The 26640-nt window shown below is 42.6% G+C and overlaps 1 protein-coding gene, 1 long non-coding RNA gene and 1 other non-coding gene across 7 annotated transcripts; all 3 read left to right on the top strand.

Annotated features, from left to right (window-relative positions):
• The first annotated feature begins 253 nt into the window (after positions 1–253).
• LOC112897971 lies at positions 254–6283 on the top strand. Of its 5 annotated transcripts, none has more exons than XR_003229797.1 (7): positions 254–808; positions 3083–3168; positions 4107–4282; positions 4366–4569; positions 5185–5250; positions 5328–5979; positions 6073–6283. It is a non-coding gene; the product is annotated as an uncharacterized LOC112897971 (long non-coding RNA). The 5 variants fall into 5 exon arrangements; XR_003229796.1 differs by having other exon boundaries at positions 255–808; positions 4124–4278; XR_003229794.1 differs by having other exon boundaries at positions 256–808; positions 4124–4282.
• Positions 6284–11563: 5280 nt separating this feature from the next.
• LOC112897198 (peptidyl-prolyl cis-trans isomerase CYP59) lies at positions 11564–17810 on the top strand. The gene is made up of 15 exons (XM_025965441.1): positions 11564–12003; positions 12258–12526; positions 13179–13283; positions 13548–13665; positions 13769–13819; positions 13914–14005; positions 14138–14237; positions 14688–14807; positions 14903–14980; positions 15192–15238; positions 15319–15374; positions 16185–16225; positions 16598–16703; positions 16868–17000; positions 17086–17810. Exons 2-15 carry the CDS (start codon positions 12429–12431, stop codon positions 17603–17605), a joined length of 1665 nt encoding a protein of 554 aa, XP_025821226.1. The 5' UTR covers positions 11564–12003; positions 12258–12428; the 3' UTR covers positions 17606–17810.
• Positions 17811–23589: 5779 nt separating this feature from the next.
• LOC112898622 lies at positions 23590–23706 on the top strand. Its single transcript, XR_003229884.1, has one exon. It is a non-coding gene; the product is annotated as a U5 spliceosomal RNA (small nuclear RNA).
• The last annotated feature ends 2934 nt before the right edge of the window (positions 23707–26640 follow it).

The following is a 26640-nucleotide window of genomic DNA, read 5'->3' as shown; positions in this document are numbered from 1 at the left end:
GCCTAGTTTCAGCTTACTTGCTGCGGTGGCGTTTTGCAAATGGGAAATGATGTAGCCCATGCCCATATCATCATTTCATTTCCCATTCCAACTCAAACTCATACGCCACATGCTGAATAAAATGGATAAAAGTTGACGAGATTAGATTGTTAGCAGTCTCATAAAAAGCACAGTTCATTCTATAGTATATATGTAGCAATCTTTTCTCTACCACAATAAAAAGGACGAACTGGCAACAAAACTTTGGTGCGACCTTTAACCCAGCCAATTTCGTCGTGCCAGAAATCAACCTCATCCGTCCGATCGATGGTTCCATCTCGCCGTCCCCTCCTCTCCGCCTCCCCCTCGCCCTCCCCTCCTCTCCGTCCGCTCACCCCTCCCCCGTCGCACGCCCCCGCGATCCGCTCGTTCCCGCGAACCGCACGCCGCCTTCCTCGACTTCGACGTCGCCTCCTCTCCGCCTCCCCCTCGCCCTCCCCTCCTCTCCGTCCGCACGCCGTCGGTGGGCTCGAGCCGGCGCTGGTCGCCCTCGCCCCCTCGCCATCGCCGTCGACGATCCGTCGCCGACCCGCTCCATCGCCGTCGCCCTCGGTGGGCTCGAAACGGAGCTGCAAACCCTTGGGCGGGCTCACCCCCTCGCTATCGCCGTCTCCCTAGCCCTCGGTCGGCCTTGCGATCCGCACGCCGGCTCCCTTGCCCTCCCTCGCCATCGCTGACGATCCGCGGCGATCCCCGCGTTCGCCGAGCCAGCAACAGGCGCCATCATCGTCGCCCTCGCCGTGCATCAGTTGGCTTGGCAGGTTGGTAGGTGAGTAGACACTCCGATCACTAGCTTTTCAGCTGATCTTTATTTGTCTGATTGGTACAGAGTACAATTGCAATTATGCTCCCATCAGGGAATTTGAATCCTTGGCTATTAGATCATGAAAACGATTTTGGATAATAGTAGCCCTTTTCTTAGATAACTAGCTCTATGCCGTGCGTTAATGCCGCTCATATGGTCAGAGATGGAAAAAAAATATGCAGCTATGATCATAAATGGTTCATGTATGCATTTAGAGGGTTTAATTTTATTGCTTCAATACAAAAGGTTGCGAATCTCAAGACCTGTTCACTTTGGTAAATTGTCGCACCTCCATGAAGTGCCTATCAAAGATGTTTTTCTGACAGTCAATACCTGTTCTGCTGTTCAGCTATTGATTGGATTATATGCCTTTTATTTAACTGTCGCATCATCTAGGTGTTTCCAAGATGAGTTTTCCAGTAAATACATTGTCATGCTTAGATCCTTGCCCAGTCTTGAATATTTTGAACTTGCTCAGTCTTGAATTTTTTGAACAATTGGACTCTCTGTTAGTTTTGTTGTAACCCTTCGAACAAGAAAAATAAAATTATATAGCACTAATTATGGTTATAAGTTTCATAATAAGGTTGCAAAGAATGTTTCAGGGCAAGTGTGATCCTTTGAACAGGCCCAAGCTATGTCACAATTCACCCATAGCAGGTGACATCGATATTTCATGCTCTCTTTCCATATTATTAGCGTGCACCTGAAACAACCAAAAAGGAATGAGACAATTAAAGTCAGCAAGCGCAGTTACCACCTAAAAAAACACTTGCTTCATGAAGTGGTTCCTGGACATGATCATTCTCTATTTCCTTGTCAAATGTCAATAGACCTTTTGAGAATAAGGTTGATTTTTAATCAAATACATGTGAGCAGAAATTAAATTAGCTGCAAGTTAAAATGGAGAATAATTCGTTCTCAATCGTAGGAATATTTTTTTCCTTATACAGGAATCGTTCTTAGGTCCTAAACTCATATTAATTCTCTGGTCCTTTTTTCTCCTCCTGTTGCCACATCATAATGATGGTACACTTGATTGTTTGTTCTCAGTTAAAAGATTGAATGGCAGGTTCCATCCCTACCAGAAAATTTCTTCATTCTTTCAGGACCTGTCCGATCTGATTCTCTTATGAACAAAAGAGACAAAACCACATTTAATCCACATTTCAGGAATCGTTCTTAACTCCAGATAAATTTTGATCAAAAGAGACAAAACCACACTTATGCCTGGAATTCCTCTTCTGCATGCATGCCACATCTAAATCCAGAAACAAAAAACGATGGTGGAGGGTTGAAGTAAGGTACCTGTTCGATCTGATCCTGGGCCCAGTGCTTCCAATGGCCGCTGCTTGCCTCCACGACTTGTGGAACAGGGGCCTCCTCGACGATGAGGACCACGAAGAGGACAATACCGTCAGCAGCCCATGATCCTATTGATTGGATTATATGCCTTTTATTTAACTGTCGCATCATCTAGGTGTTTCCAAGATGAGTTTTGCAGTAAATACATTGTCATGCTTAGATCCTAGCTCGGTCTTGAATCTTTTGAACTTGCTCAGTCTTGAACCTTTTGAACTTGCTCAGTCTTGAATCTTTTGAACAAATTGGTGCTTAATGTCTGGCCCAATATTTTAATAACTGGTGCTTGATGTCTGATCCAGTTTTTTATCACCTAGATCTTGATGTCTGCAGGTGTAACAACTACTGATATCTATAAACATTGACAAGGACGTTGAGTTTTTGATACAGCTGCGTGCAATTTTCTTTATTTGTTCCATTCAGTGCATTCTGCTTCCAGTAGTCGTAATTCAGTTTTAGTATTTAGAGCCATAAAAATATTCATGGAGTCAGGTGCCAGTTTCTTTTCTAACTTCACTTGGTACTGCTTCACGTTTCTTCATATTGAACTGTATAGCTTTGATCCTGCATCTCACACTTTCCTGAAAATGTTTATGGAACCCACTTTACATATGAAGGTTCTTGTTCTAAATGAATATTGTTAAGCTTAGGTGTCAATTTATTTTTGTAATTGAGGAAGATGGGCCTTAACTCAAAATTATTACCCAATGTTTAGTTTAACAAATACCACATGATCTGATTACCTAAGGTTACCGAGTAATGCTTGCACTCCATTGCACTAGGAAAGTATTAAGTTCAGTATAATTTTTTATCTTATCATTTTTATCTTTTAGACAATTCCTTTTTATACTGATGAAACCAAGCTATGGAATGCAGGTAACAACTATTCTGACATTTGCCGTCGAGCTCTGCTAGTCGTACAGAAGATCTTTTTTTCAAAGGGATGTGCTCTTCTGCATAAGGTATACCCAACTCCAACCGTTTGTTTCTGCCTTTTAAATAATTTGATGAATGCCAAAAAAAAAACAGCATCTTTAGCCACATCTAATTGACAGAATGGTCATTGGCAAGACAATAATTTTATTTCTTTGTTGGGAGGAGAAATGATAACATAGTGAATATGAATTGGTTGTCCAAAATCCATATTCACTGTGGTATGCACTGGAGATTCCACCTCTGCTTTGTTTTTCGTTCGAATTCTTCGTATTCCTAATCCGAGGCAATTGTGTGCTATGTGTTCCATTCAAATTCTTCTTATTCTGAGGCAATTTTGTGCTAGCAGCCTTTGTCTCTGGGTGCAGTAATCAGATGGCATGCTCTTGATAGAAGTTTTTCTCCAATTATGTAGCTTGTTTTCAGGTCGGTCAAATTGTTTTGAGTAGTTTGGTGCATGGTTTACCAATTAATAAACAGCAGAACGGATAGAAACCCTTTCTCAGGGGGGAAGTGAGCAGACATATACACTTACACATGCTCTAAACCTGGCATTTCACACTCGCTTTCGGACTTGCATTTCAGAACTGAAATAAATGAACACAGGTGGTCAATTGGACCAGTAATGATAGATGATACACACTGTGTGATATATGGCAAAACTGATATCTACAAATAATTATTTTTGTTAACCCTGGTATGGTGAATCATAGAACATTTCAGACCTTTTCGCACAAAATCATAATGCAATGAGATCAGGCCTGCAAACACAGGCCATATATTCAACGAAACGTTTAGGAAGAAACGCAATTTATCCCCCCAAACCCCGACGGCAAGCCTTGCGTGTATAACTATGCCATAACATCTGTGTCATATTTTTGTTTCTATATATATTCTGCGAGAGTACAAATTATATAAATGCAACTCATCCATTATTTATCTGATGATTGATCACGTCTGTTTTGAGGTTGTTCTTTTGCCTAGATCTTTATGCAGGGGTGGAGGTCGGACAGATCCTCAAGCAAACACCAAATTTGCATTATGAGGTAGCCAAAATTTGAGCAATTCATCACCTATTGAGCAAAAAACACAAGGATGATATGCTATCCTTCATGATTCCTGGCTCATCCCCTGGCTTTGTAGGTATTCTCTAGACTCTGAAACTAATTTGATATGTTCTGTGTTCTTTGATAGTTGTCCATAAGGAAAATTTTCCATATTTTCAGGTAAACTGTGTGGAGCACACTAGCACACATGCTATCATCAGTTTTTCCCGTATCTACCTGAACATGCATAATTTGTTCTCAATCACAATGGCCATTGAAAGAATTTCATCAGTATAGCATAGGAACCTCATCCTCATCTCAAATCTTTATGTTAAATAGAAATGCTACAACATTGCTTTCGGAGTAACGATGTTCTATTTACAGGTCAGAATAATTTTTCTGAATAATTGCAGTGCTAGAAATATCTCTTATTGTTAATATTTGTGAAAAATAAGCTTTCAGTATAACTATATGTCCCAGCATTAATGCACTAGCGCCATACAGATTCTCAAATAACTGGAGGCTGTTTTCAGTATAAAGTTTGATCCAACATTTCAAAAATTCTCTAGAAGTCGATAGCCTTAATTTTTTGGACCTTCTCAGGTTCATCCGTATATACTGTAGTTCTCTAGAATGAAAAATGCAGAAAGCAAGACTTTTGAGATGGATAAGTTTTTTAGTTACAACATGTTGGAATGCATTTCAGATTCATATGTGCTTAGAGAAACAGATAATTAATTATAGCAAAAGCAATTTGTTGCTTGGGATGTTTGCTCTCATGTCTAATTCTTTTTAGAATCAAATGACTTTGAACTATATATACAGTTGTCAATCTTTATTTTACTCCTGCTCTAACCCAATCGGCATTGTTAAATATATTAAATGAACATATTCTGTTCTGTCTGCTAGCATGGCACATTCTGCCGTATTTAGAACTTCAGTAGTAAGTGCAGGTGTTCTGAAATAGTAACTAAATTATTCTCCTTTCTTGTAATTCAGGTTTGTCAAATTGCTTGAGTTATTGTCAGGATGATCTAAACTATGTGACAATGGGTCCATAACAAGGTAGATGAAACAATTCATAACTAGATATGTGTCAAGATTATGAACTGTGAATGTTTCTGAATTTCTCAAACCACCAGGTCCGCATACTGACTGCCTCTGAACAAGCTGTTCAAAGATCCTAAAGTGAGTCGATGATAATACCACATTGATCATGGAGGGATTTGATCCCAACAACATTGGCTGCATCAAGTTTCATAACTTTCTCCTTCAATTCTACTTCTACATCAACATGCCCCCATGAAATCACCAGTTATTGGGTACACCGACACCACATCAATTGGCCTAAAACAAACAATTTGCAAATTTAGATTCACTACTGGTGCAACCACCATTCAAGGGACCAAAAAAGCTGGTCATGCACAGCTCCAACGTCAGCCATCACTCCTCCACAATCGTGATGCTCCCTATAGTAACTACCAATCAGTCCATTCCACGATATTAAGATATTCATGTCAGTGAAAAAGGCTTTAACTTTGTTTGCCAGGTTTGCAACGTAAGGTCCAACTTGGGTGCTTTAATTTCAAATGTGACAGTTGCTATTTACTTTTCATTGACAAACTTGATCAAAAAACATTCTCTTTTTTGTAGCATGTGCTATTATTATATGTCCATATTATACTTGCTGGCTGTGTTTAGATTGGAACAATAATTCTGAATTATTCTGTTTATTTTCAGTTTGCATGGAGATAACGTGAAAGATGGATTGATAAGAGAGCAAGACCAGTCCAGGTAGGAGAAAGAGTCATCTCAGAAATTCATGTACAAGTCAATGATTTTATTTTTACGTTTTGCAAATCATTTTACGGTGACCTACTCTTTCAGGAGGTTTCTAGGATCGATAAGGGAGCAAGGCATGGATTTTAAGAGCTTAGAGAATGAAAATATGGGTGGACCCCTCTAGGATGATTCCCCCCATTTAATTTTTTTTAGCTCAGTTGTGATGCCTTAGTTACTGATGGAAGTGTTACGAGATGAAAGGGTTTAATAACATGTAGAATGCTATTTATTGTGTCTTTTAGTTCACATTGAATTACTTTGAATTCTCATGAATTTTTTTCCACCTGTAGAAACGCACGGGCATTCAACTAGTAGGTAAAAATTAAAATGAAAATAAAAACTGGCCTATACAAGAAATTAAAGCGGTACAATTTTACATGTAGAACAGATAGTATTTCGGACCACCCTCAAATTACTTTGGACTAGAACTTGCTACCAAGCACGCCCACCAAGATGTCATGTGGACCTAGCATCGACTGTTTTGCAAGCTAGCCTATCTATGCTCGAGCCCAATCCTAATCTTAAAATCGGTTGTATTTGGATAGAAAGAAATGAACTAGCAAATATGGTCGTGTTTCACAAACCCTACTGAAATACCGAAATCACGACGTGTGGTCATCTAGATGAATATGACATGTCAACATGGATAAGCCTGTGGGCTAGGCTATTTCTTGTCCATGGACTAAAGGATGGGTGGATTAGTTAGAACAGCCAAAACGCAATGACCCAGCTGGTAGCCGAGACTACCTAGATCGAATGTCATGTTGGAACTTAAGTGGTGCCTTGTTACACCTGATTTAAAAGGACAAACCGGATGCATATGCCTGGATAAGTTATGGTGACTTTAAGTGTACCATTAAAGTGCCATTACATAACGATAGAATTCGGTATAAAAGGACCCATAGGCCTAACATAAAAGGTAAATAAAGACATCCAACTAACATAGGTAAATAAAGACATCCAACGTGAGCGAGTCTTTCATTAGACCCGGTTGAGGCTTCACTTCGAAAAGGTAGCGGAAGAGAGCAAAGTGGGGCTCGATGCCCAGAAAGACCTCACAAAGATGAACAAAAATAGCTACATGATCCATAGAGTTTGGGTTGAGGTGATGGAGTTGAAGACCACAGAAATATAGAAGGCCACGAAAGAAGTCGGAGGCGGGGAGGGTCAATCCCCTTTCGACAAAGTGTTGAAACAAAACGATTTCATCAACATTCTCTTATGGATAAGGTTGATGGAAGACGGACGCCCCTGCACAACATTTTTCTCTTGAAGAAGACCCTCGGAAACAAGACGCAAAAGATCATTTCTAGAGCACTTAGTGTATGTCTGGTCGCTATTTGCGGTCTTGGTTTCTTCCTTCTTCTTGTGCTTATTTCCCTTGGTAGCAGTTTTCTTGTTTTCCATCCTTGATGTCATAAGTCGCTTCACTCGCATGCGCTCGGAGGATGAGGATTGAGGAGGCGGAGATTCGCACAAAATGAGAGGGGAGACTACGGTGAAGGCAATACGGGAGGAAGAAGCAAGCATAGGAGGCGTAGTTCTAGATCTAGATCTAGAAATGGTGGCGGCACTAGGACATAAGAAGACGAGGGGTTCGAAGCAGTAAAAAGGCAAGTGAAAATGTGGGTTAACACTAAGCCACCGCGTGGTTAAATAACCAGCGGGGGTTCCGGTTTCACTTTGGAGAAGCTGAGGAGTTTTTCTTGAGGTAAGATTTGTTTTGAGTGGTAGTTTAGAATAATTTTGGGGAAGTTATTTGATGAACCATTTTTTCAGGGATATTATCCCGAAAAAGAGAGTTTTTGAATTTTAAACCAAATTTCCTATCTTAAACATCAATTCAAGTTTATAAAAATACCCTACAAAGCATGCCACGTTCATTTGGATCATTTTCTCAAATCTTTAGGATTTGGATTCAAGGCTCGGGGGCTGCGGGGCACATGTCATCAATGCTTATTTTTCAAAAATATTTGGAAGATAAGAAAAGAATATTAAAGACTAATTTGACCCTCAACCTAATTCTTCCATTCAACCTAAGGCTTGAAGGCTAATCCATATGGAGTACGATTTTCATCGTAACCCATATAAAAGAAGACTTAAAACTACTCGGAGCATAAGCACCTTACAGCCTTGAGGCAGCTAAGGAAATACTTGGAGGACGCCTTCAAGATGGAGTTTCAGAAGAAACCGAAGGCAACTTCAGAAGTACTCGGAAGCTTACAGTACTCGGCTACGAAGAATTTGAAGGCTTGTTAGACCTGGGGCCACGGGACTACACACATGGCATAGAATATTCTAGAATAAGAGATGGCGTATGTCTCATACCTTATATCTGTTGCAAAGTATTCGTATACAAGTACGAATAGTCAGTACAGAAGGAAACTACTCGAGTAGTACTCAGATAGAACTCCTAAGCTAGTATCAATATAGGATTTCATGTAACCCTATCACCCAAAATATATAAGGATGGGCAGAGACCCCCTCCAAACCGATCTACATCCAAGGCAATACAAACCACCATACAGGACGTAGGGTATTATGCATATCGCGGCCCGAACCTGTCTAAAACTTATGCTGCTTGCACCTTTGAGTTCTTCATTTTGGCGACACTCTACCTACAACCTACCATCTGGGGGGGTATATCTGGGTGGGCTTAGCGATAAGACACCGACAGATACCCGAATACTTTCTAGGTAAAATGCTATAACGGTATATCCGTGTGCTTGCAGATTTATCTGTAATCGTTAAGACATACCGACACGGCGTTTCTTGGTGTCGTTGCCAAGAACTAACAATTCTGGTGACGATGCTAAGAAATGCCAATAGTGGAGAAGGATTTCTTGGCACGGACCGGTGATCCGACTGGAACTGGCACTGGTGGTGATTATTTCTGGGTACAAGTAAGCAATTCTTTCAACTGCCTCTTACTTCAGGCCATCGAAGTTTCATCTCTGAACCATGTAATTTGGTATCCATAATCATAGATATAAGTTATATAACTAGTATCTTCGATGGTTTTCATGTATAGTTTTGATAGAGCCTTTCTTTCATTTTTGCTCTTCACATGTGTACAATTATTGTTGTTAAAGTATCTTACTATCACATGTTGTCGAATGTGTTCCTGAAAACTATATCTTGTTTTGTCAGATTTCTCTATGGTGATCAAGCTCGATGTTTTGATGATGAGATCCGTCCAGAGTTAGAGGCATTCTGATAAAGGTTTGGAAAGAAGGTAGATTCAGTAAGCAGTCTGGTTTCTTAACATTTACATATGACAAAGAGCAGTTCGATCAGAACAGAAAATCCAAGCATTCTCCCTTTAACCTAAAAAAAATCAAACTACGGAAACTGGGACAATTTAGGCATGGGGGACAAATTTACGCTGGAAGCACCTGCTTGAAATCACCCTTGCCAGAATCGCAATCAAGAACTTGAAAAAGGTTTGGAAATAGTTATGATTCTATACTGATGTCAAGTTTTTGTTTGCAAGTTCTTTACAATGAACGGATCGTAGCTATCTAGTTTGCCTGGAGAATCTGCGATCAAAGGTTTGCAAGCTCTGAGGAAGTGATTCGGAAACAATGTGCAAAGCGACGAGCAATTCCAAAGAGAGGAACCCCATGAGTGCTTCCGGACAACTTACTCATAAGATGATGAGCACGGAACACCTTGAGGGTTCCATGGCAAGCAGCTCGAGCCTCGGCCGTTTCTCGCGTGTGAGCGTGGCAAGCAGCTCGAGCGCAGGGTTGCGGGGAGCAAAGGCGGACGCGGCTTACGAATTGGACCGAGGAGGGCGACGGTGCTGCAAGTTGACGATGTGATTAGCAGAGCGCAGCGGCTGCCTAGCGCTCCTGGCCGCGACGGCCCTTGTCAACGACGCGGCAGGAGAATAGAGGAGCGGGCGAGCGGGCGTGGCGGGCGTAGACGGACTGATGCAGACGCGGTCTCAGATGAGGAAGACTTACCATTGCTGCAAAAGTGCAATGCTACTTTCGCAACATGGTTCCTGGTGGTTGCACTATACAGTCAGCACTCTTAATGTCTGAAAGTGAATATTTTGTTACCAAAATAAGTTGCACAGATTGTCGTCTACTAATCTGTATGTTCACATTTTCTACAGATGGTCATGTCGACATGGACCCTTTCATTCTCTACCATGTCTACTCATCAAGTCACCATCAAAAGATAAAATGTACCTTGGTGGCTAGGTTCTTTCTCATGATATTTCAGCAAACTTGATTTTTATTAAAGGTAACAAAAATTAGGTCTTTTGCTATTTCCCAGTGATATTAATCAGCTGCATAACGTGAAGGACTAAGCATCCAACTCCCAGCCTATAAGAAAATCAAGGGGCACTTCAAAGTATATTTTGACCAAAATCGATCATGGGACGTGTGAAAAAGGAGGCATAACTGCATACTGGTTGGAGGCATACCCATAAGTATATTAGTGTGGTGATGTGTACTCAACGTGTTTGCCATCTTTATTAGTAGTACAGAAAAAAGAGTACTAGTTATGAATAATCTGAGCCTTTCTGTTCTCCTTTTTTAAGAGAGTAATCATAACCACCAATACATGTTTCTAGACCGTAGAAACCTTCTATTGTTTACTCGAAGTTACAATTATTACAGTGTAGAGCCATAATGTGGTGTCAGTATCTTCTACCTTCTCCAGGGTTAAACTTACTTGCGGCTCTGCTGAGTCGCACAGATAGAACATCTAACACTTTCTCTCTCTTTTATAGATGCTCTTCTGTCTGAACTCGAGACGGAGGTGGTTTGAGAGTTTCGTGACAGGCGGGTCACGAGTTTTTATTTTTTTTTAAATTGGCAGGCCACGAGTTGGGTCTACTATCATCGCTTAGGGTCCGTGAATCGGTCCAAAAAGTGCCCGGCCGGATTGGAGAACTCTGGACCGCAGTTGCGCTCCTCCCTCCATCTTCTCTTCTTTGATTCGATGGCTCACCTGCTCACGTCCGCCGCCTCCCCTCCGGCAAGCCCCCGCCGCATCTGCCTGGGATGGTCTGATTGCGGAGGAGCGGATCCCATTAAATTCAAGGTTATTCAACTGAATACCAGTATTTTTTATCAAAATCTATGTATACAATTCAAGAAATGAAAATAACACTGCAAAACAGATTCCTGTGGTCCTAAGGTGCTGTTCGGATCCAAGGGCAAATGGCAAAAGGACAAATGGCAAAATTTTTGCTCCTGTCACATCAGATGTTTAGACGCTAATTAGAAGTATTAAATATAGTTTAATTAAAAAACTAATTACATAGATGAGGACTAAATGACGAGACGAATCTATTAAGCCTAATTAATCCATAATTAGCAAAATTACGGCAGCATTTGCCTTTTTACATTTTGGGATGTTTGGATCCAAAAGTGCAAAAAAAAGTGCAAAAGAGCAAAAGTTTTACACTTTCTCCTTCTCTTTCCATTGGATATCCGAACAGGCCCTAATCTCTTTTTTGGCCAAACATCCTCACCTGCCCACCTCCCATCCCCCACCGCCGGCCACACAGGCCCACACGGCCCAAAATCTGTCAGCCAGACCGGCTTCCCCCTCCCGGCCTCCCGACTCCCGTCTCCCTCCCTCCCGATCCCCCCCGCGCCGCGCCGTCTGCCCTAGCTCGCCCGTCCTGCCGGCTGCCGTCTCCCCCGCCGGCCGCCGCCTTGTGCCTCGCCGCCGCCCGTCCGTCTCGCCCCCAGCGGCCAGCGCTCGGACGCCTGGCACTCGTCGCACCCGGGCCCCGGGGCCCACGCGCGCAGGCCGCGCCGCGCTGCGCAGGGGCGCCCAGTGGCGCACGCGCACTCGCGCAGAGCAACTGAGCAAGAAGCCAAGAAGCCAGCCAGTGAACCAAGGTGTTCCGCGTCTCCGGGTGCCCCGCGGCAGCGGCGAGCGCACCAGCGTGTGCGGGCGCACGACAAGGGCATCAGCCAGTGATTCGCTCTTCTTCCTCCTTTTCAAGTTTGTCGTCGTTCCAAATTTTAGTTATACTTTTTAGACTTAGTATTGTGTATCGGTCTAAAAATATCAGTTGCGAAGAAAAAAACTTGCTAGATAAAATTGGCTGTACTGCTACATATTGTACAATTAGTCAATTACTGTTAAATTGATACTATAATCAATGACACATGGCTAAAACTAGGATTTAGGCTGTCAAAAAAAAATTTCTCTTCAAGATTTTGAATACCCATGTTTGAAATCCTGGGCCCGCCCAGATTGCCTCCTCCAGACCTGGCAAGGACGCGCTTCCTCCTTCATGTGCTGCTTACTCTGAAGAAACTGCAGAAGCATAGGACGCCGCACTATCCCGTTCTCCGCCCCATCTCCCCCAAATACTGTCTCCCCACCATTCGACAGCCGAGGGTGGAGGTGGATAAGTTCTCGAGATGTCGGTGCTCATCGTGACCAGTGTGGGCGACATCGAGGTGGATCTCCACACCGACAAGTGCCCCCTCACCACCAAGAACTTCCTCAAGCTCTGCAAGTAAGCAACCGCCGCGCCTAGGGCTTGTTCGATCTCTTGGTCCATCTGTAGTTTCGGGCAACATGATTTTGGATTGATATTTTGTTCTGTCCAAGCTGTTGAGTTGGTGAATTTGGCGTTATAGGGCGACTATCGGTTTGATTGTATTTTTAGGGTTACAATGGGTGTGTGTTGAGTGTAAGTTAGTGAAACTAATTGCTAGTGTGATCCATGGTCCTTTACCAATTTACCTCTAGTTCCGTAGGATTCGTAGTTTCAAGCACCTTTTGCTGCTTACTGCTAGCTAGTCTTGTTAATTCGTTTCGGAGGGATGCAATTGGAAATTTCGAAATTGTTGTGCTGCAGGCTAACATAGTTACATGATTACATCTTATGTAAGGATAAATTGCAGGTAGGTCAGTTAGCCTACTGCACCTGTATAGAGCTGATAGAACCACGTTGATGATTTTAGGGGACATCAAAGGATTGATTTTCTGTTGCTTAGGGTCCTTATTATCAATTTCTGTGACATTCTGGGGGACTCGATTTAGCATATACTGTGGTTCCTGCCCATTTTTTTCCCCACCAAATCTTCAATACTAGCTCATGAATGTGAATTATCCCTTCAGATTATTAGGGTACTTATTCTTTGGTATCTTCTTTGACTGACCAGAATGAAGTACTACAATGGGTGTCTGTTCCACAAGGTGGAGAAGGATTTCTTGGCACAAACTGGCGATCCAACTGGAACTGGCGCCGGCGGTGATTCTGTGTACAAGTAAGCAATTCTTTTGACTGAACTTTTGAGATGTCTCTTACTTCGCCACCAAAGTTTCATCTCTGAATGATATAATGTGATATCCTTCATCATAGGTTGATAGGTATAACTAGTATCTTCGATGGTTACAATACATGTATACTTTGGATAGAGCCTTCCTTACATCCTTGCTCGTCTTCATATGCACAGTTGTGTACAGTTATTATTGTTAAAGTATCTTACTAATGTTGTCGAATGTATGCCTGAAAACTCTTGTTCTATCAGATTTCTCTATGGTGATCAAGCTCGATTTTTTGATGATGAGATCCGTCCAGAGTTGAGGCATTCAAAAACTGGAACTGTTGCTATGGCAAGTGCTGGTGAAAACTGCAACGCCTCACAGGTGAAATGCCTGCCTAGCTGTCTTATTGATGATATTTGATATTTCATTTTCAGAATATCATTGCTTGTTTTGACCTTCCATTTATATGTTTTTATGTTTTTAGTTCTATGTTACCTTACGGGATGATGTGGACTACCTTGATGATAAACACACTGTGAGTAGTACTTGTTTCTGTTAACCGATATATTTTTTCTTATGAACTGAATTATTTTATTTGCAAGAATTCATATGTTTTCTGTGGACTATAGGTGTTTGGGATGGTTGCTGAAGGTTTTGATACATTGACAAAAATAAATGAAGCTTATGTTGATGATAAAGGAAGACCATTCAAGGACATAAGGTGAGGTGTTGATTAATGCATTTGTTACAAACATAAATACCATAGTTCACTTATTCTCCAGCATTAGTTTTCTTCTCTGACTTTTTCTTTTCATTCCTGGTTGCTGACCTTTCACTACATAATTGTTTGCAGAATTAAACACACATATGTCTTAGATGATCCTTTCGATGATCCTCCTCAGCTCGCTGAACTTATTCCTGAGAATTCTCCCACAGGAAAACCACGCGGTGAGGTAATTCTAGTATCCTAATCATGTGCACGTCAGTAACATGAGTGATGAGTCAAAATGCATCAATCTTAATCAGAGGCCACGATTCATTAATAATTTAATAATTTATTTTCTTTTTTTAGGGGAATCATTTATTTTGTTTTTGGCTTCTTTTCTTAATTTAGTTATGAGTATGTTGGTTATCAAGAATTTGTTTGTTTGTCCTGGTGTCTGTTGGCAGACTGCAGAGTGTGTGTTTTTCTGCCTATTTCTTTTTATTCATCTGTGTATACCTACCTAGGGATTTGATTTGAAATTTTGGGCATCATAGTTATTGAGTGAGTTTGTTCCATTTAGGGTTGAAATTAGTCATGTTTCAACCCTATAAAAGAGGAATCTTCAAATCCAGTAGTAGTCCTGCAACATGAGTATGTCCTGAATCCTGATAGTTCTTTTTCGAGGTGAATTACACAGATTGCAGAGGAGCGCTTAGAGGATAGTTGGGTCCCTTTGGATGAAACAGTGGCTCCTGAAGAACTTGAGGAGATGATCCGCTCTAAAGAGGCGCACACAAATGCAGTAATCCTTGAGAGTGTAAGTACGGTTCCAAATCAAAGTCAGCGGCTTATACATTATTAATTCTGTACTGATGTCGGTTTATAACTGCTTAATACCTTTTGTTTGTGCAGTTGGCAGATATTCCAGATGCTGAGATTAAACCGCCAGAAAATGTCTTGTTTGTTTGCAAACTCAATCCAGTAACGCAAGTTAGTATTAGTTCCTAATTCCTTGCCTTTAAGTTTTCCACTTCTTTGGACTTTTAAAATGTGTTTGCACTGATTTAGTGGAATTATCTACATTTCTTTGGCTCTTATTCATAAGAAGTGTTTGGCTTTCTACTGCTGCGGCTACATTGCTGATTATCTTGGGTTTTAAATATCAACATTTTTTTTGCTGATTAACACTTTTATTTTGCAGGATGAAGATCTATACACAATTTTTTCTCGTTTTGGAACTGTGACATCGTGAGTACATTTCTTAGCACTACCTGTGTGCATCTACTTGTTTATTCTCGTCTTTCAATTTATTTAACTCTTTCTTGCAGAGCTGAAATAATTCGTGACTACAAGACTGGAGATAGCTTATGTTATGCTTTTATTGGTGCGTTTTCTATCTTAAAAACTCTTACTGTGCTGACAAGTACTATATTGCTATTTGGCTAGATCCCTAGTTCCAATTTGTCCATTGCATGGTTGCATGGGCATAGTTAGCTGCACCAGGCTACTGTCGTCCATGCTGTTATGCATTAGGTCTCTGGTTGGTTATCCTATCAATAGGCAACAGGGATTGCTAATTGTATGATGGCTATTTAGAGGTCGAGAGAACATCCAAGTACTAAACAGGGGGGAAGTAGTTAGTTGCTCATCTTGTTTTCTGTTCTCTCTATTTTTTTTAAAGAAAATAATTTGAACATTGCACTCTCCTGAAAAGTAGAAAATCTCGCACTTTTTTTCGCAAAGTTCCATTGTAGAACCGTATACGTGGTGACTACAATAAAAAAACAAAAAACTTGACCAATCTAGGAGAAACTTGCATTGCAATATGAAGAAATATGCACCCAAATTTGAGTCGAAGAGGACATGATTCGAGCATGGGTAGTGGGGGATGTACACCCACACCTCTTAGGCTCTCACCAGCTGTTTCAGCCTCAGATTATGAAAAACGGGTTGTAGATTTTTTAAATTTGGCGAAATCCATATTGCTAGATTGTTACGATAGAGGTGCTAGACTGCTATAATCTGGTATTACAATCTGGTTGTGCAATTGCAAGCTGAAACAAATTGGCCCTATGCTAGGTTCAGTTCCTAATATGTAATGACAATATCTGTGAATCCTTCTAGATTCAAATTATGCTTAGCTGAGTTACCTAATATGGCATGCTAACAATTTATCTTGATGATCTTCTGTCAGAATTCGAGACAAAGGAGGCTTGTGAGCGTGCATATTTTAAGGTCAGTAATCTTAGATTCCCAACTGTGTGTGCGTGTGTGCACTGTATTTACAGTGCTATTCTAGCATTTTGTAGGCATAATTTATTGATTTCTCCTCACTAGTGAATGTAACATGATTATTGGTGCCGTGACAAAGTTCTGGGTACCTTTTTAAGCATAATGTAGAATCTACCTTGTAGTTTCACCGATTTTAGTTAGCCCGGTACAAGCAGTGGGTAAAACATAAGCACCTTCAAACACTACCAAGTGAACTTTTGTGCCCAGAGGAGAGTCTGAGTTTTGCATGCAACGATGGCCAGCTTGATTCTCATTTGGTATTTTATTTATGAATAATCCCAAGAGATAATTGCTTACACAGTGCTATGCTTGTAGATGGACAATTGTCTTATTGATGACCGGAGAATCCATGTTGATTTTAGTCAGAGTGTTTCTAAGCTGTGGGGTCAATTCAGACAAAGCAAAACAAATGCGAAGAAAGGTAAAAGATCCTAAACAATAGTTTCCTTCTCCATAATGCTGTTATACCATTTTCATATGTATTGGAAGTTAAGTTATCTTTAGTATAGTTCCGAACCATGTTATCAGTATAGTATCGAACCATTCTCTTGAAAAAATAATTGATACCTCTCTTCCTCATTTCAGATGGGTGCTTCAAGTGTGGTGCCCCTGATCACCTAGCCAGAGACTGTGACCAAGATGGTGACCAGAAAAACAAAGGGCCGAATTATGTTCTGAAAGATGAAAACGCACAGCGTGGTGGAAATCACCGTCGAAGGTCACTCCTCTACCTTTCTTTCTCCTATTGCACAAAAGTCTTTGAATATTATCTCATACTTTGATACTCCTTTGTCATTTTACAGCTATGATCTAGTCTTTGATGAAGACGATGCTGATTATTCTGATAAAAAGGATGACGAAAATGGTCACAGAAGAAAGATTCAAAGAAATGATGATCGGAGATCAGAGCTACCACCTCGTGGCAATCGTGATAGGAATAACCGTGAGAGAACTTACAGTGATGAGAAAGGAATCAGGCTTGGTAAAGACGAGAACCGAGGGGGTCGAAAACATGATGACTACCACAGTTACAGTAGATCTGGTGCTAGAAGCTCTGGTAGATACGATGATCGTGATTATAGCAAGCGACATAGCAGGGGCAGAAGTGGAGAGGGTGAGGACATACGAAGAGATAGATCAGATGGCGAGCGGCGCCATAGAGATGATGGATATGAAAAGAGTGATCGTCACCGGAGAGATGAAGTCGACCACAGGAAAAGGAGCCCAGAAAGTAGACGTAGAGAAGATGGTGGGCACCGCGAGAGAAACCAACACTCTGATGATAGGTCCTATAAGGAGAGGAGGCACAGAGATGGTAGGTAGATTTCTGTACAACTTGTCGGTTTTGTGTTGCCTGCTTTCCACTGATGTCAGCATGTACTAGCTCAAATTTTTCTGTTAATCAGTGTAACGACTTGAGAGCGATGTTGAATTTTTGTAGCATCCATATCTCATTCGACTTTCCTGTGTTGTAGGATATTTTGTTGCCGGTAGACTTAAGTGTGCTGCTAGTTGTACGCTTATTCTATCCTATAGTTGGCTCCATACCGATGTTGTTAGTCTCATGGTCTATCATATTGCTCATTTGTTAATACATCGCCACATCGGTAATTCAACAATCCAGCTTGTCATCTAAAAAGTTCAGTTTTAGTCCAGCTTTTACAATAAGCTATTAGTTTGTTATAATAAAGAGGCGGTGCCCGGAGAAGAAGCTATTAGTTCTTCCTGTAGGATAGATATGTTTCAAAATTAGATTGTCCCCATTTGAGGTTATTTCTGCAAAATAATTCTGCATGAAATGGTTGCATCTTTACTGTGATCAACGGATACATTTTACGTAATGCGGCAGGCTTCACTTTTTGCAGCCATGGCATTGCTTGCCGCTGATCGAAGAGCTGAATCATCCCCAAGAGAAGCTGCCAATTACTACCGCCCTGCTTTCGTTTTAGCCGAATTGTTTTATTTCCTCATAGGCTCAGTGCCACAGGCTTATCTATAAAAAGAGTGCTATTTTGAATTTTATTCTAATAACCTCGCGGGGGAAAAATCAGTACTAGCGATGTTCTGAAAACCATGTAAACAGTCGAACAGAGTATGAGACGGGTGGCGCAGTAGTTCCGAGGCCCCAAACAACAGAGAAGCTATAAACACGTGTGGCTCATCTTGGGCGCCTCCCTCTCGACGCCGCTGGCGCCGCCGTGGAAGAGCTCCTCGTGTGCTTCCTCCGCACCATGCCTGATAAAACTGGATGGATCCCCACGCTCCCGAACCGTACACCGACCGATCCGCAGCAGGACGTGCGCTCCGGCCGAGCCCCTCACGCGTCAGCCATCATGACGTCGCCGTCGTGGTCCCTGCGAGTGCTGACGCGCCGGCACTCGTCGATCCACTGGCAGTAGACGTCGAAGGGCTCGGTCAGCGCGTCGGCGGCGGCGGAGTAGCCCGCCCCGCAGGCCCAGCATGAGGCCTCGGCGACCCTGCGCTCGCGGTGATCCGGCACCCCATGCTCTCGGTGGCGTGCTTGCAGACCGGGCAGCCGAAAACCGTGCCCAACTTCCTCTGTTTGGCGTGATTTTAAATCGCCGGCTAAAGCGTTTAGCAGTAGGGCTGCCATTACGATATTCAGCGAGTTATAGCGGTCTTTAGCAGGCTAAATGTCATATTGATTTCTTTTTCTACTGGCATAGTGTGGCAGAACCGACTGAATTATTCCGGCTCAAATGCGCTAGTCATCGCTATACAGCCGATACTAACTCAACGCACTTCAAACGGAACAACTCATTGGTTTGTCGGATCTCCGCCCGATGCAACCACGGTTCAACAGGATCGAAGCAGGTTTACCTCGCACGAAGGCGAGTTTACAATCGCACAACAGCTCACCAACTTTTAATTCACAGAATATTAAACATTATTACAAACCATTTCAAATTTAAGTATACTTATACAAACATTGTTTAAAACTACAAGCTATGCAAGCTTGTGTAGAGTTACAGCGGAAGAAATAAACACGCGACTACACACGTCGCGAAGGTTGACACCAAGTTCAGCCCGAAACATGGTGTCATTCCGGAGGGTCACTGCCAGCCGGGGACGGATCCCACTCCTCGGACCAGCCAAACGGAACAGAGATTGGCAATGCTGGACCATCCGTGGAGTTCTCAAACGTCATACCTGAAAAATAGACTAGCATGACTGAGTATACTAATACTTAGCAAGACTTAACCGAGATCAGGTATACTTAGCACATAACTAGATCATGAAAGGTTGAGTGGCTCTGGTTTTCTTTTGCTGAAAAAAGCAACAAAGAGTATGATCTACTTTCATATTTTAGCTTTCAGATTCTAGTTTCATTAACCATTCTAGGTAAGCACCTATTCTAGGCAAGCAAGGTAGAGATTAGCATCCATCAAGATTATTCCAACAATAGTTACTGTTCTTACTCTATGTGGCAGAAGGAATAAGCAGTCTCAATCTCCATGAGAAACGGCGATTCTGAATCGAATTTCCAAACCTTGCAAGGGTAAACCTAAGAACATCCAATGATCGTTCCAAAGCAACCGTTTGCCTTTCATTCCGACTCGTCGAACAGGGCCACCACAAGCAACTGTAGGACCATACGCACATCCAATGTGCAGGACATACGTCTGTAGCGCGACTACATGACCGTACTCCTGTCCGCTGTGCGGAACGTACTCCCGCACGTCGGTGCGTGAGAAAAACCAAATTACGAGTGGTGGGAGGTATGTCCACTCGTCGGGCCGATTGGTTACTGGACTTACCGCTTTCCATATTTCACGGCATGTGGCTAGTACTTTCAAATGTTTAACCACCACTACCACACACTGCGATCTTAGCAACTTTTATCAACACAGACGGGGTAACCTTCCAGGTCATGATACTGCACATGACCCCATCCATCATCCTTATAGTGATTGCAGGATCGTAAACATTCAATTGCTATATCGTGCGAGTGACAGGAAATCACTCGACTTCTGCCGGTCCTATTAGCAGAGCATTTATTCGATACGGACTCAGACACAATACATAAGTTCCTAGTATTCATGCATCTAGGGTTTCATTTCAACTCCTAGACTTAATGCAAGATATAATATATAAGCATAAAATTGTATAAATGGAGTAATTTGAAATACTAGGTTATGCATCGGGACTTGCCTTCTTGAGCGGGGCTAGGGTCGGGGATGTCAAAGACTTCCGAACTTTGGTTCGGGGCTTCAGTTAAAGTCTCGACGATGTTTGCAGGATCTTCAGAAATCCTTTGCTCGGTTTCCGGGACTAGCTCGTAGTCTCCGTCGTCGAGTGTCGCTGACTCTACATGATATGCAATAATTTAAATTAGGTGGTTCTTGAGTTAAGTATTTTATTTCACAATAAAGTTACAATCCAACCAATTGATAAATACAACTTCATAAAATAGGAGATTTGAATTCAAATTCACTAAGTATACTTTAATTCAATATCAAAGTACTTGATTTAATAGAACTAAGTCAACAAGTTTAATTTTTATTTTGAAATCCACAAAAGCTCTAGCCTTGAATTTTTTGTGGGTAAGCTATCTTATAGTGAATAAGCTTACTGTGAATTTTTCATAATTTTCTGAAAACAGAAACTAAAGTGTTTGAATTAAGTTCAAATTTCAAGTTTAAATGCAAACCTTAAGCAAAATAGTGTTGTAAATTTGCAAAATATTTACTATGGACTACTCTATTGCAGAACATCAAATGGTAAAAAGATCTAAGCATGAAAACCTTAGTAACATGCTGGAATAAATTTAAAATATTTCTAGCTTGATTTGCATAAGTTTAAATTAATTCAAACTAGGATTCAGTACTATAGGTGAATTTTTCACACAAGATCACTTGTACCCTAAAAAAGCTACTCACCAAAATTCACAGAAAATAAAGTTAACATGCAAAAGTTACACATAAGATACCCTTTTATTAAACTTTAAAATAACTCTAAAAATATTTGGTTTCAAACTGAACTCCACTAACAAAAGTTGTAGAGCTAAACTTCTGGAACACAGAAAAACTAGTTTGGTAATTTTTGAATTTTTCTACAAATTCCTATTGATTTTACAAATTGGCTGATTTGAATTTGAGAGGGGGTACTGATTTCCTATAGAAAGACCCTGGAAAGATTCTAATCTTTGCAATTGGGTCCTTGACCGGGCTACACAGGAAAACCGATCGGTGCCGATCAAATTCCGGCGAGGGGGCTCACCGGCGGCGAGGGGCAAGTGAGGGGAAAGGTTCAGGAGCTCACGGCGGTCACGGGGGTGGCCGGTGTTGGGGAAGAGAGGGGCCGAGGCGGCGGGTCGACGGCGAACAGAGGTGGGCGGCGGAGGTCCGAGGGACGTCGACGGCACTCCGGTGGCCGGAGGGCAGGAGAGCGGTGGGGAAGTGGCCAGAGAGGTTCCACGTGATGATGTGGTGTTGGTGGTGTGCTTGGCCGGGGCTAAGAAGCAGTAGATTGTCGGGACGACGATGAGGCCGAGCGGCGGCGGAAGCTCGAGCTCACCGGCGCTGTGGTCCGGGTGATCTAGCGTGGGAGAACGAAATTGGGCGGGCTTGTGAGCTTCAGTGGGTTGCTGTGGTGCTGCTAGAGCACTGGATCGGGGGTGGGAAATGGCGGAGGCGGCTGTCGACGTTGAGCCGAGGTAGCGGTGGGGCTTCGGCGAGTCGTGGAGCTCGGGGAGAAAGAAGGCAGTGCAAATGTGGGTGCGTGAAGGCGAGAGGGAGTGCACTGGGAGCTCGGGGACGTGCTTCAAGTCGAGGAGGAGGCACGGCGAGCGAGAGCAGGTGCTGGCGGCCGACGGCGTGCGTGGCGGCCGTGGGCGGAGCTCAGGCAGAGGCGGGGCAGCGTGGCCTGCGCGGGAGAAGCCAGCGGGAAGAATTAGGGCGGCGGCCGGCCCGGGAGCGACTCGTGGGGGCTGCCAGAAGCAGGAGGTGGCACCGGTCGGGCTACAGTGATGGTGAGCGGCGGCGGAGAGCAGCTCGGGCGGGGCTAGGAGAGGCCAGCGCGGTTGGGTGAGCGGCGGGCGGGGTGCTGGACAGCACGTGGCGCGCAGAGGGGCGGCGCGGGGAGCAGCTGAGGCTCGGCACATGGCCGGCGAAGGCGGCGGGGCGGTGCAGAGAGAAAAACAGAGCAGGGGCACTGGAGGTAGACGAAGGAGGACCTAGGTGCAATTTGTTAAAAGTGCAGGGACTCCACTGTAAAGCCTAGTTAACTTTCAAACCATATCTCAAATGAAAATGTGGCCAAAAGCAAAAGTGTAGGGTTTAGTAAGATCTACAACTTTGCTTTAAGGTTCAGTTGCAAAAGAGCTAAGTATTTGAATTTAACTTAAAATTTAGCAAAGTTTTAAACTTTAAAGAAATTCTATTTAAAATCTACGCTACACTTGCATCCTTTGGGTAGTTTCACCTCTATTTGCGGTTTAAAGTAAGTTCTTAACTTTTTGCAAAACAACCTTCATATATTTTAATTTTACCTCCCATTCTCACCCATTTTACACTAAAAGACCTAAATTTTCCAGAATTTAGACAAATACCCTTTTCCCTTTGCATTCAAGTCTTAGCACACATATAAAAGATCAAACGTACATACTTTCTACTAGCATCTAGTGTGTTTTAATCCTAAGTACCTGAATGTCACGTATAGTCGACTATAGCGGCAGCTGTAGTCTGCTATATAAAACCTTGCTTCTTCGGCGCCGCCGCTGCCCCAATGGGTCCCACGTTCGCGAGGCTTTGACCTCACAGCAGGAGGCGAGCGAGACGACTCGTCGGAGAGGACGGAGCGAGCTGATCGGCGCTGTCCATACGCCATCTTCTCCTAAGATCTTGCTTGCCTTCCCAAAAGATTGTGCCCAGGCTGTTGGTTATGGTCGCTTCTTGTTCTTCTTCGTGTCTGACTCGAACTCGACAAGTTCCCGGTCGGACTCCCCCATCCGTGGCCCCACATGTCACTGGCTAGATCGTTGACTGCCCCCACGCATCCGAGTGGCCCCGCAGTGACCCCACCTGCCAGTGGCCCAGCCGAGTAGAACTCGAACGTGATCGTGAGCTCCATCCAATTTTCCACAGGTTGCTGGCTTGCTGCATCGACTTCGTGTGTTGATGTGGGTTTATACTGCGGCCACGCGGGAGGGTGTGTTTGAGAAGCGGCTGCATCACCCGGGGGATGAACCGGATGATGATGTTTAGTCCCACACTGCTTAGTCTGGAGGAGATTAGCCAGCAATGACACGTCTTATAGGGCGGCAGCTGCAGGCTTCAAAATCAAGCAGCTGCGTGGTGAGCACAAAGCGAACTATTCTTTAACGTTTTGCTAAAAAATACCGTGTGCACTCCACAAAAAGCAGCATACTCTAATTTTGGAGGGTCCTTTCTCATTGAGGCGCCGCCCCAACATGTCATAATTTCCAAATTTTTTTTGTGTGAGTTACTACTGCTCCTTCAACTTCAAGCACATGTATGTTCTTTTTGTGGCTTGTTATCGTCCAAAAAATGTGAACTCTCCCATTTTTTATCTTTTCCTTACCAGCAAAGAATGTTGGAAAGCAGGAAAGGCCCATGTCTCCAACGGGATTCTAATGTATATTAGGCCCTTCACGTTCATTTTTGCAGTTTTTTTGCACGTCAGTTAAGCGGTGCTGCCCTCTTAAATCCTGGCCGTCATGCGGGCAGATGAGCAAGCGGTGCCTATTGTTTGTTGCCGGCAAGTCGACGGGACGTGAATCCAACCAAGTTAGACATCACGTCGGCCGTACACGTTTTCGGTAAACCCGTTGCAAGCAGTACACACGTACGTCACCACTCACCCTACTACGAATTCCCCTACTATACTCGAGTGTACGGCGGCGGCGTCCTCGCGCTTTATAGCCCTCCATACGCCATGGATCGCAGAAGGGAGGTGTGTATGCAATTGCAAGCTCCTACATCGTACGTGTACGGTTTGGTATTCCTAGATTAAGCCTACCATAAAGCACAACTGATACGAAAATACAGGCACCTGCGTCGAGACGGGGATTTGGGCTAGAATGGAGGTGCTTGCATTTATGGGCACATCCAGTCTAGTGTTACATTATGGTTACAATATATGATAAATTGATAAGATTATGAGGGTACTTTTCAAGAAAAAGAATTACCTATATAATTTGTGATATTTCTCAAACACGATAATTTGAGAAAGTCCAAAAGTTTTGACCATATCTTGGTCAGAGCGCCAAGTATTTGTGACTGTTAGAGCCAGGTACTTGCTTTAAAGGATTTGCTTGCATTTCCTTTTCAAACAATAATCATGAGTGTGAACGGAAGAAAAATTTCCATTAAATCGCAGCACACTTTTATTCAGGACAAACATCTCAAAATATATGCGCAACAGCAGCAGCAGCCTGTCCCCACCAACCTTCAACCACATCCAGGTGGACAACGCATGAAAAAAGCAAGCTCCAGAACGGCCCGCAATGCTACCCTTAGCTTAAACCCATGGAGCATCTTGTCTCACTCCAAGCCTTCGTTTTCGTTTCATGATGCCCTTGACACGACACGGACTGATCGTTGCAGCCTTGCAGGTACAGCTTTGGGGCCAACTACGACCGGCCAATCCATACCCTATTTTTGCCGACTACTCGACCATTTTCTGCAGAAACTTATAACCTGGATCAAAATTATTATGCTTCGCCTAGACAACGTCCTGAATTAGCAAAAATGGAGAAAAACACACAGCTATGACCCAGTGCTCGCAGAAAAAAAGAAATCACATGCTTATCCTAAACGTCATATATTTATAAATGCACGGAGAATTACCTTTGCAGAGCTAGCTAGCTCTGAGATAAGGGTTTATTTACAAGGGTTCACATGTATATGCATATATACATATACATATATACATTTGCTTAAACTATATATTTTGATAGGTTGTTTTATACTTTTCTTGCTCTTTTATGCCTGATTTCATGTTATGGATCTTTGTTAGACACCAAGGGTGTCACAATTTTATTTTGTGAATAGATGGAATGCAAATTGCTAACTTCTAGTGTAGAAGTTTAGCATGTGAAGCGTACGTGATCTTGATCAAGCAAGTATGAAAAGACATCTCACTAGGATCGCAAAATTTGATGAAGCTCAATGCAACCACAAGGTACATATGTATATGGTTTCTTTCATGAAGATCGACACATGGCTTTGGTAGAACAAACACGGGAAGTTTGTAAAGCTATGGAGGGTTCTCTTTTTTAAAATAAATTTTTCTAGACATATAACAGAGAGTGCAAGGATTCTTTCATCAAACCATATCTCACTTTTCAACAACTTAAATATTATGGGTTCCCTAAGATATGATTCATAAGTTCAAGTTTAGTAAGGAATAAAATATATGCAAGCCAATCGTGTGAAGCACATTAACAAAAGATAACCTTGAGTTTAATTCTAATGATTAACAATGAATTTTATTTAAACTCATGGATCAGGAAGATTTGAGGGGTTGGGTGCACAAACCGTCATGATAGGTTTTAAGCCTTTTGCGTGCTAGTTCTTTCAGTCTTGTGCACATGTTTGTGGGTGATCTCGGCCGTATCTGCATCAAAACTCCAAGAGATCTCCCCCACACTTGTTCTTGTACCTGGTGCTTTATTCAAAGACAAAAGGTGGAAACAAAAGGGACCCTAATGGTTCGAGAACCAGGGATCCTTATTTTATTCGAACTCAAATATATTTTTTCACCATAAGTCTTACTCAAACAAGGCGGAATTAAAATTGCATCAACGTAAACAAAAGAGGATATACTTACGGTGACCCGTGAAGGATGATATGTACCTCCTTCGTAGATTGCGCAATATGAATCCAATACCTTGGCTTACCTTTCCATTTGAATTCAGCTTAACGACTCACCCATTTGGTTTTGAAGATTTTCCTACAGGGATCTGTCCTCATATACAACCAAGATCTATACAAGCATTAACTCTAGGGTCCATCAATCAAACTCATCTAATTTGATTAAAGCGGACTTTTTAACCTAAGCACCACGCTTAATTTAGAAAAGTCTATGAATGCGTTATGCATCACACATTCAACCAAAGCATACGAGAATAGATAAAGGAAGCATGAAAACATGTTCAAGCCATATTCAAATGGGGACAATCTTGAGTATAAGAGCGGTGAACCTCGGGCTATCTCCTAGAATGGCTTTGTTTAAAATCAAAAGCAGGACATACCTAAGGGTACTTACCATGGTGTTTTGTCGTTGGAGAATTTTGCATTGCCGCCGTGATAACTGTAACACCCTAATGTAAAATTTCGAGATTTATAATGAATTTAAATGGGCTCCAGTAATTT

This window comes from Panicum hallii, chromosome 6 (assembly GCF_002211085.1).
Source record: "Panicum hallii strain FIL2 chromosome 6, PHallii_v3.1, whole genome shotgun sequence".
Lineage (NCBI taxonomy): Eukaryota > Viridiplantae > Streptophyta > Magnoliopsida > Poales > Poaceae > Panicum > Panicum hallii.
The sequence above is the reverse complement of the archived record's forward strand: the minus strand, read 5'-3'. Positions and strand labels throughout refer to the sequence as shown.

Excerpts from the sequence above, each read along its gene's own strand:
- LOC112897198 (XM_025965441.1), top strand. The coding sequence starts at position 12,429 with ATGTCGGTGCTCATCGTGACCAGTGTGGGCGACATCGAGGTGGATCTC. Across the intron at positions 14,238-14,687 it reads CAGGAAAACCACGCGGTGAG|ATTGCAGAGGAGCGCTTAGA; the intron begins GTAATTCTAGTA and ends TGAATTACACAG. Across the intron at positions 17,001-17,085 it reads GGTGGAAATCACCGTCGAAG|CTATGATCTAGTCTTTGATG; the intron begins GTCACTCCTCTA and ends GTCATTTTACAG.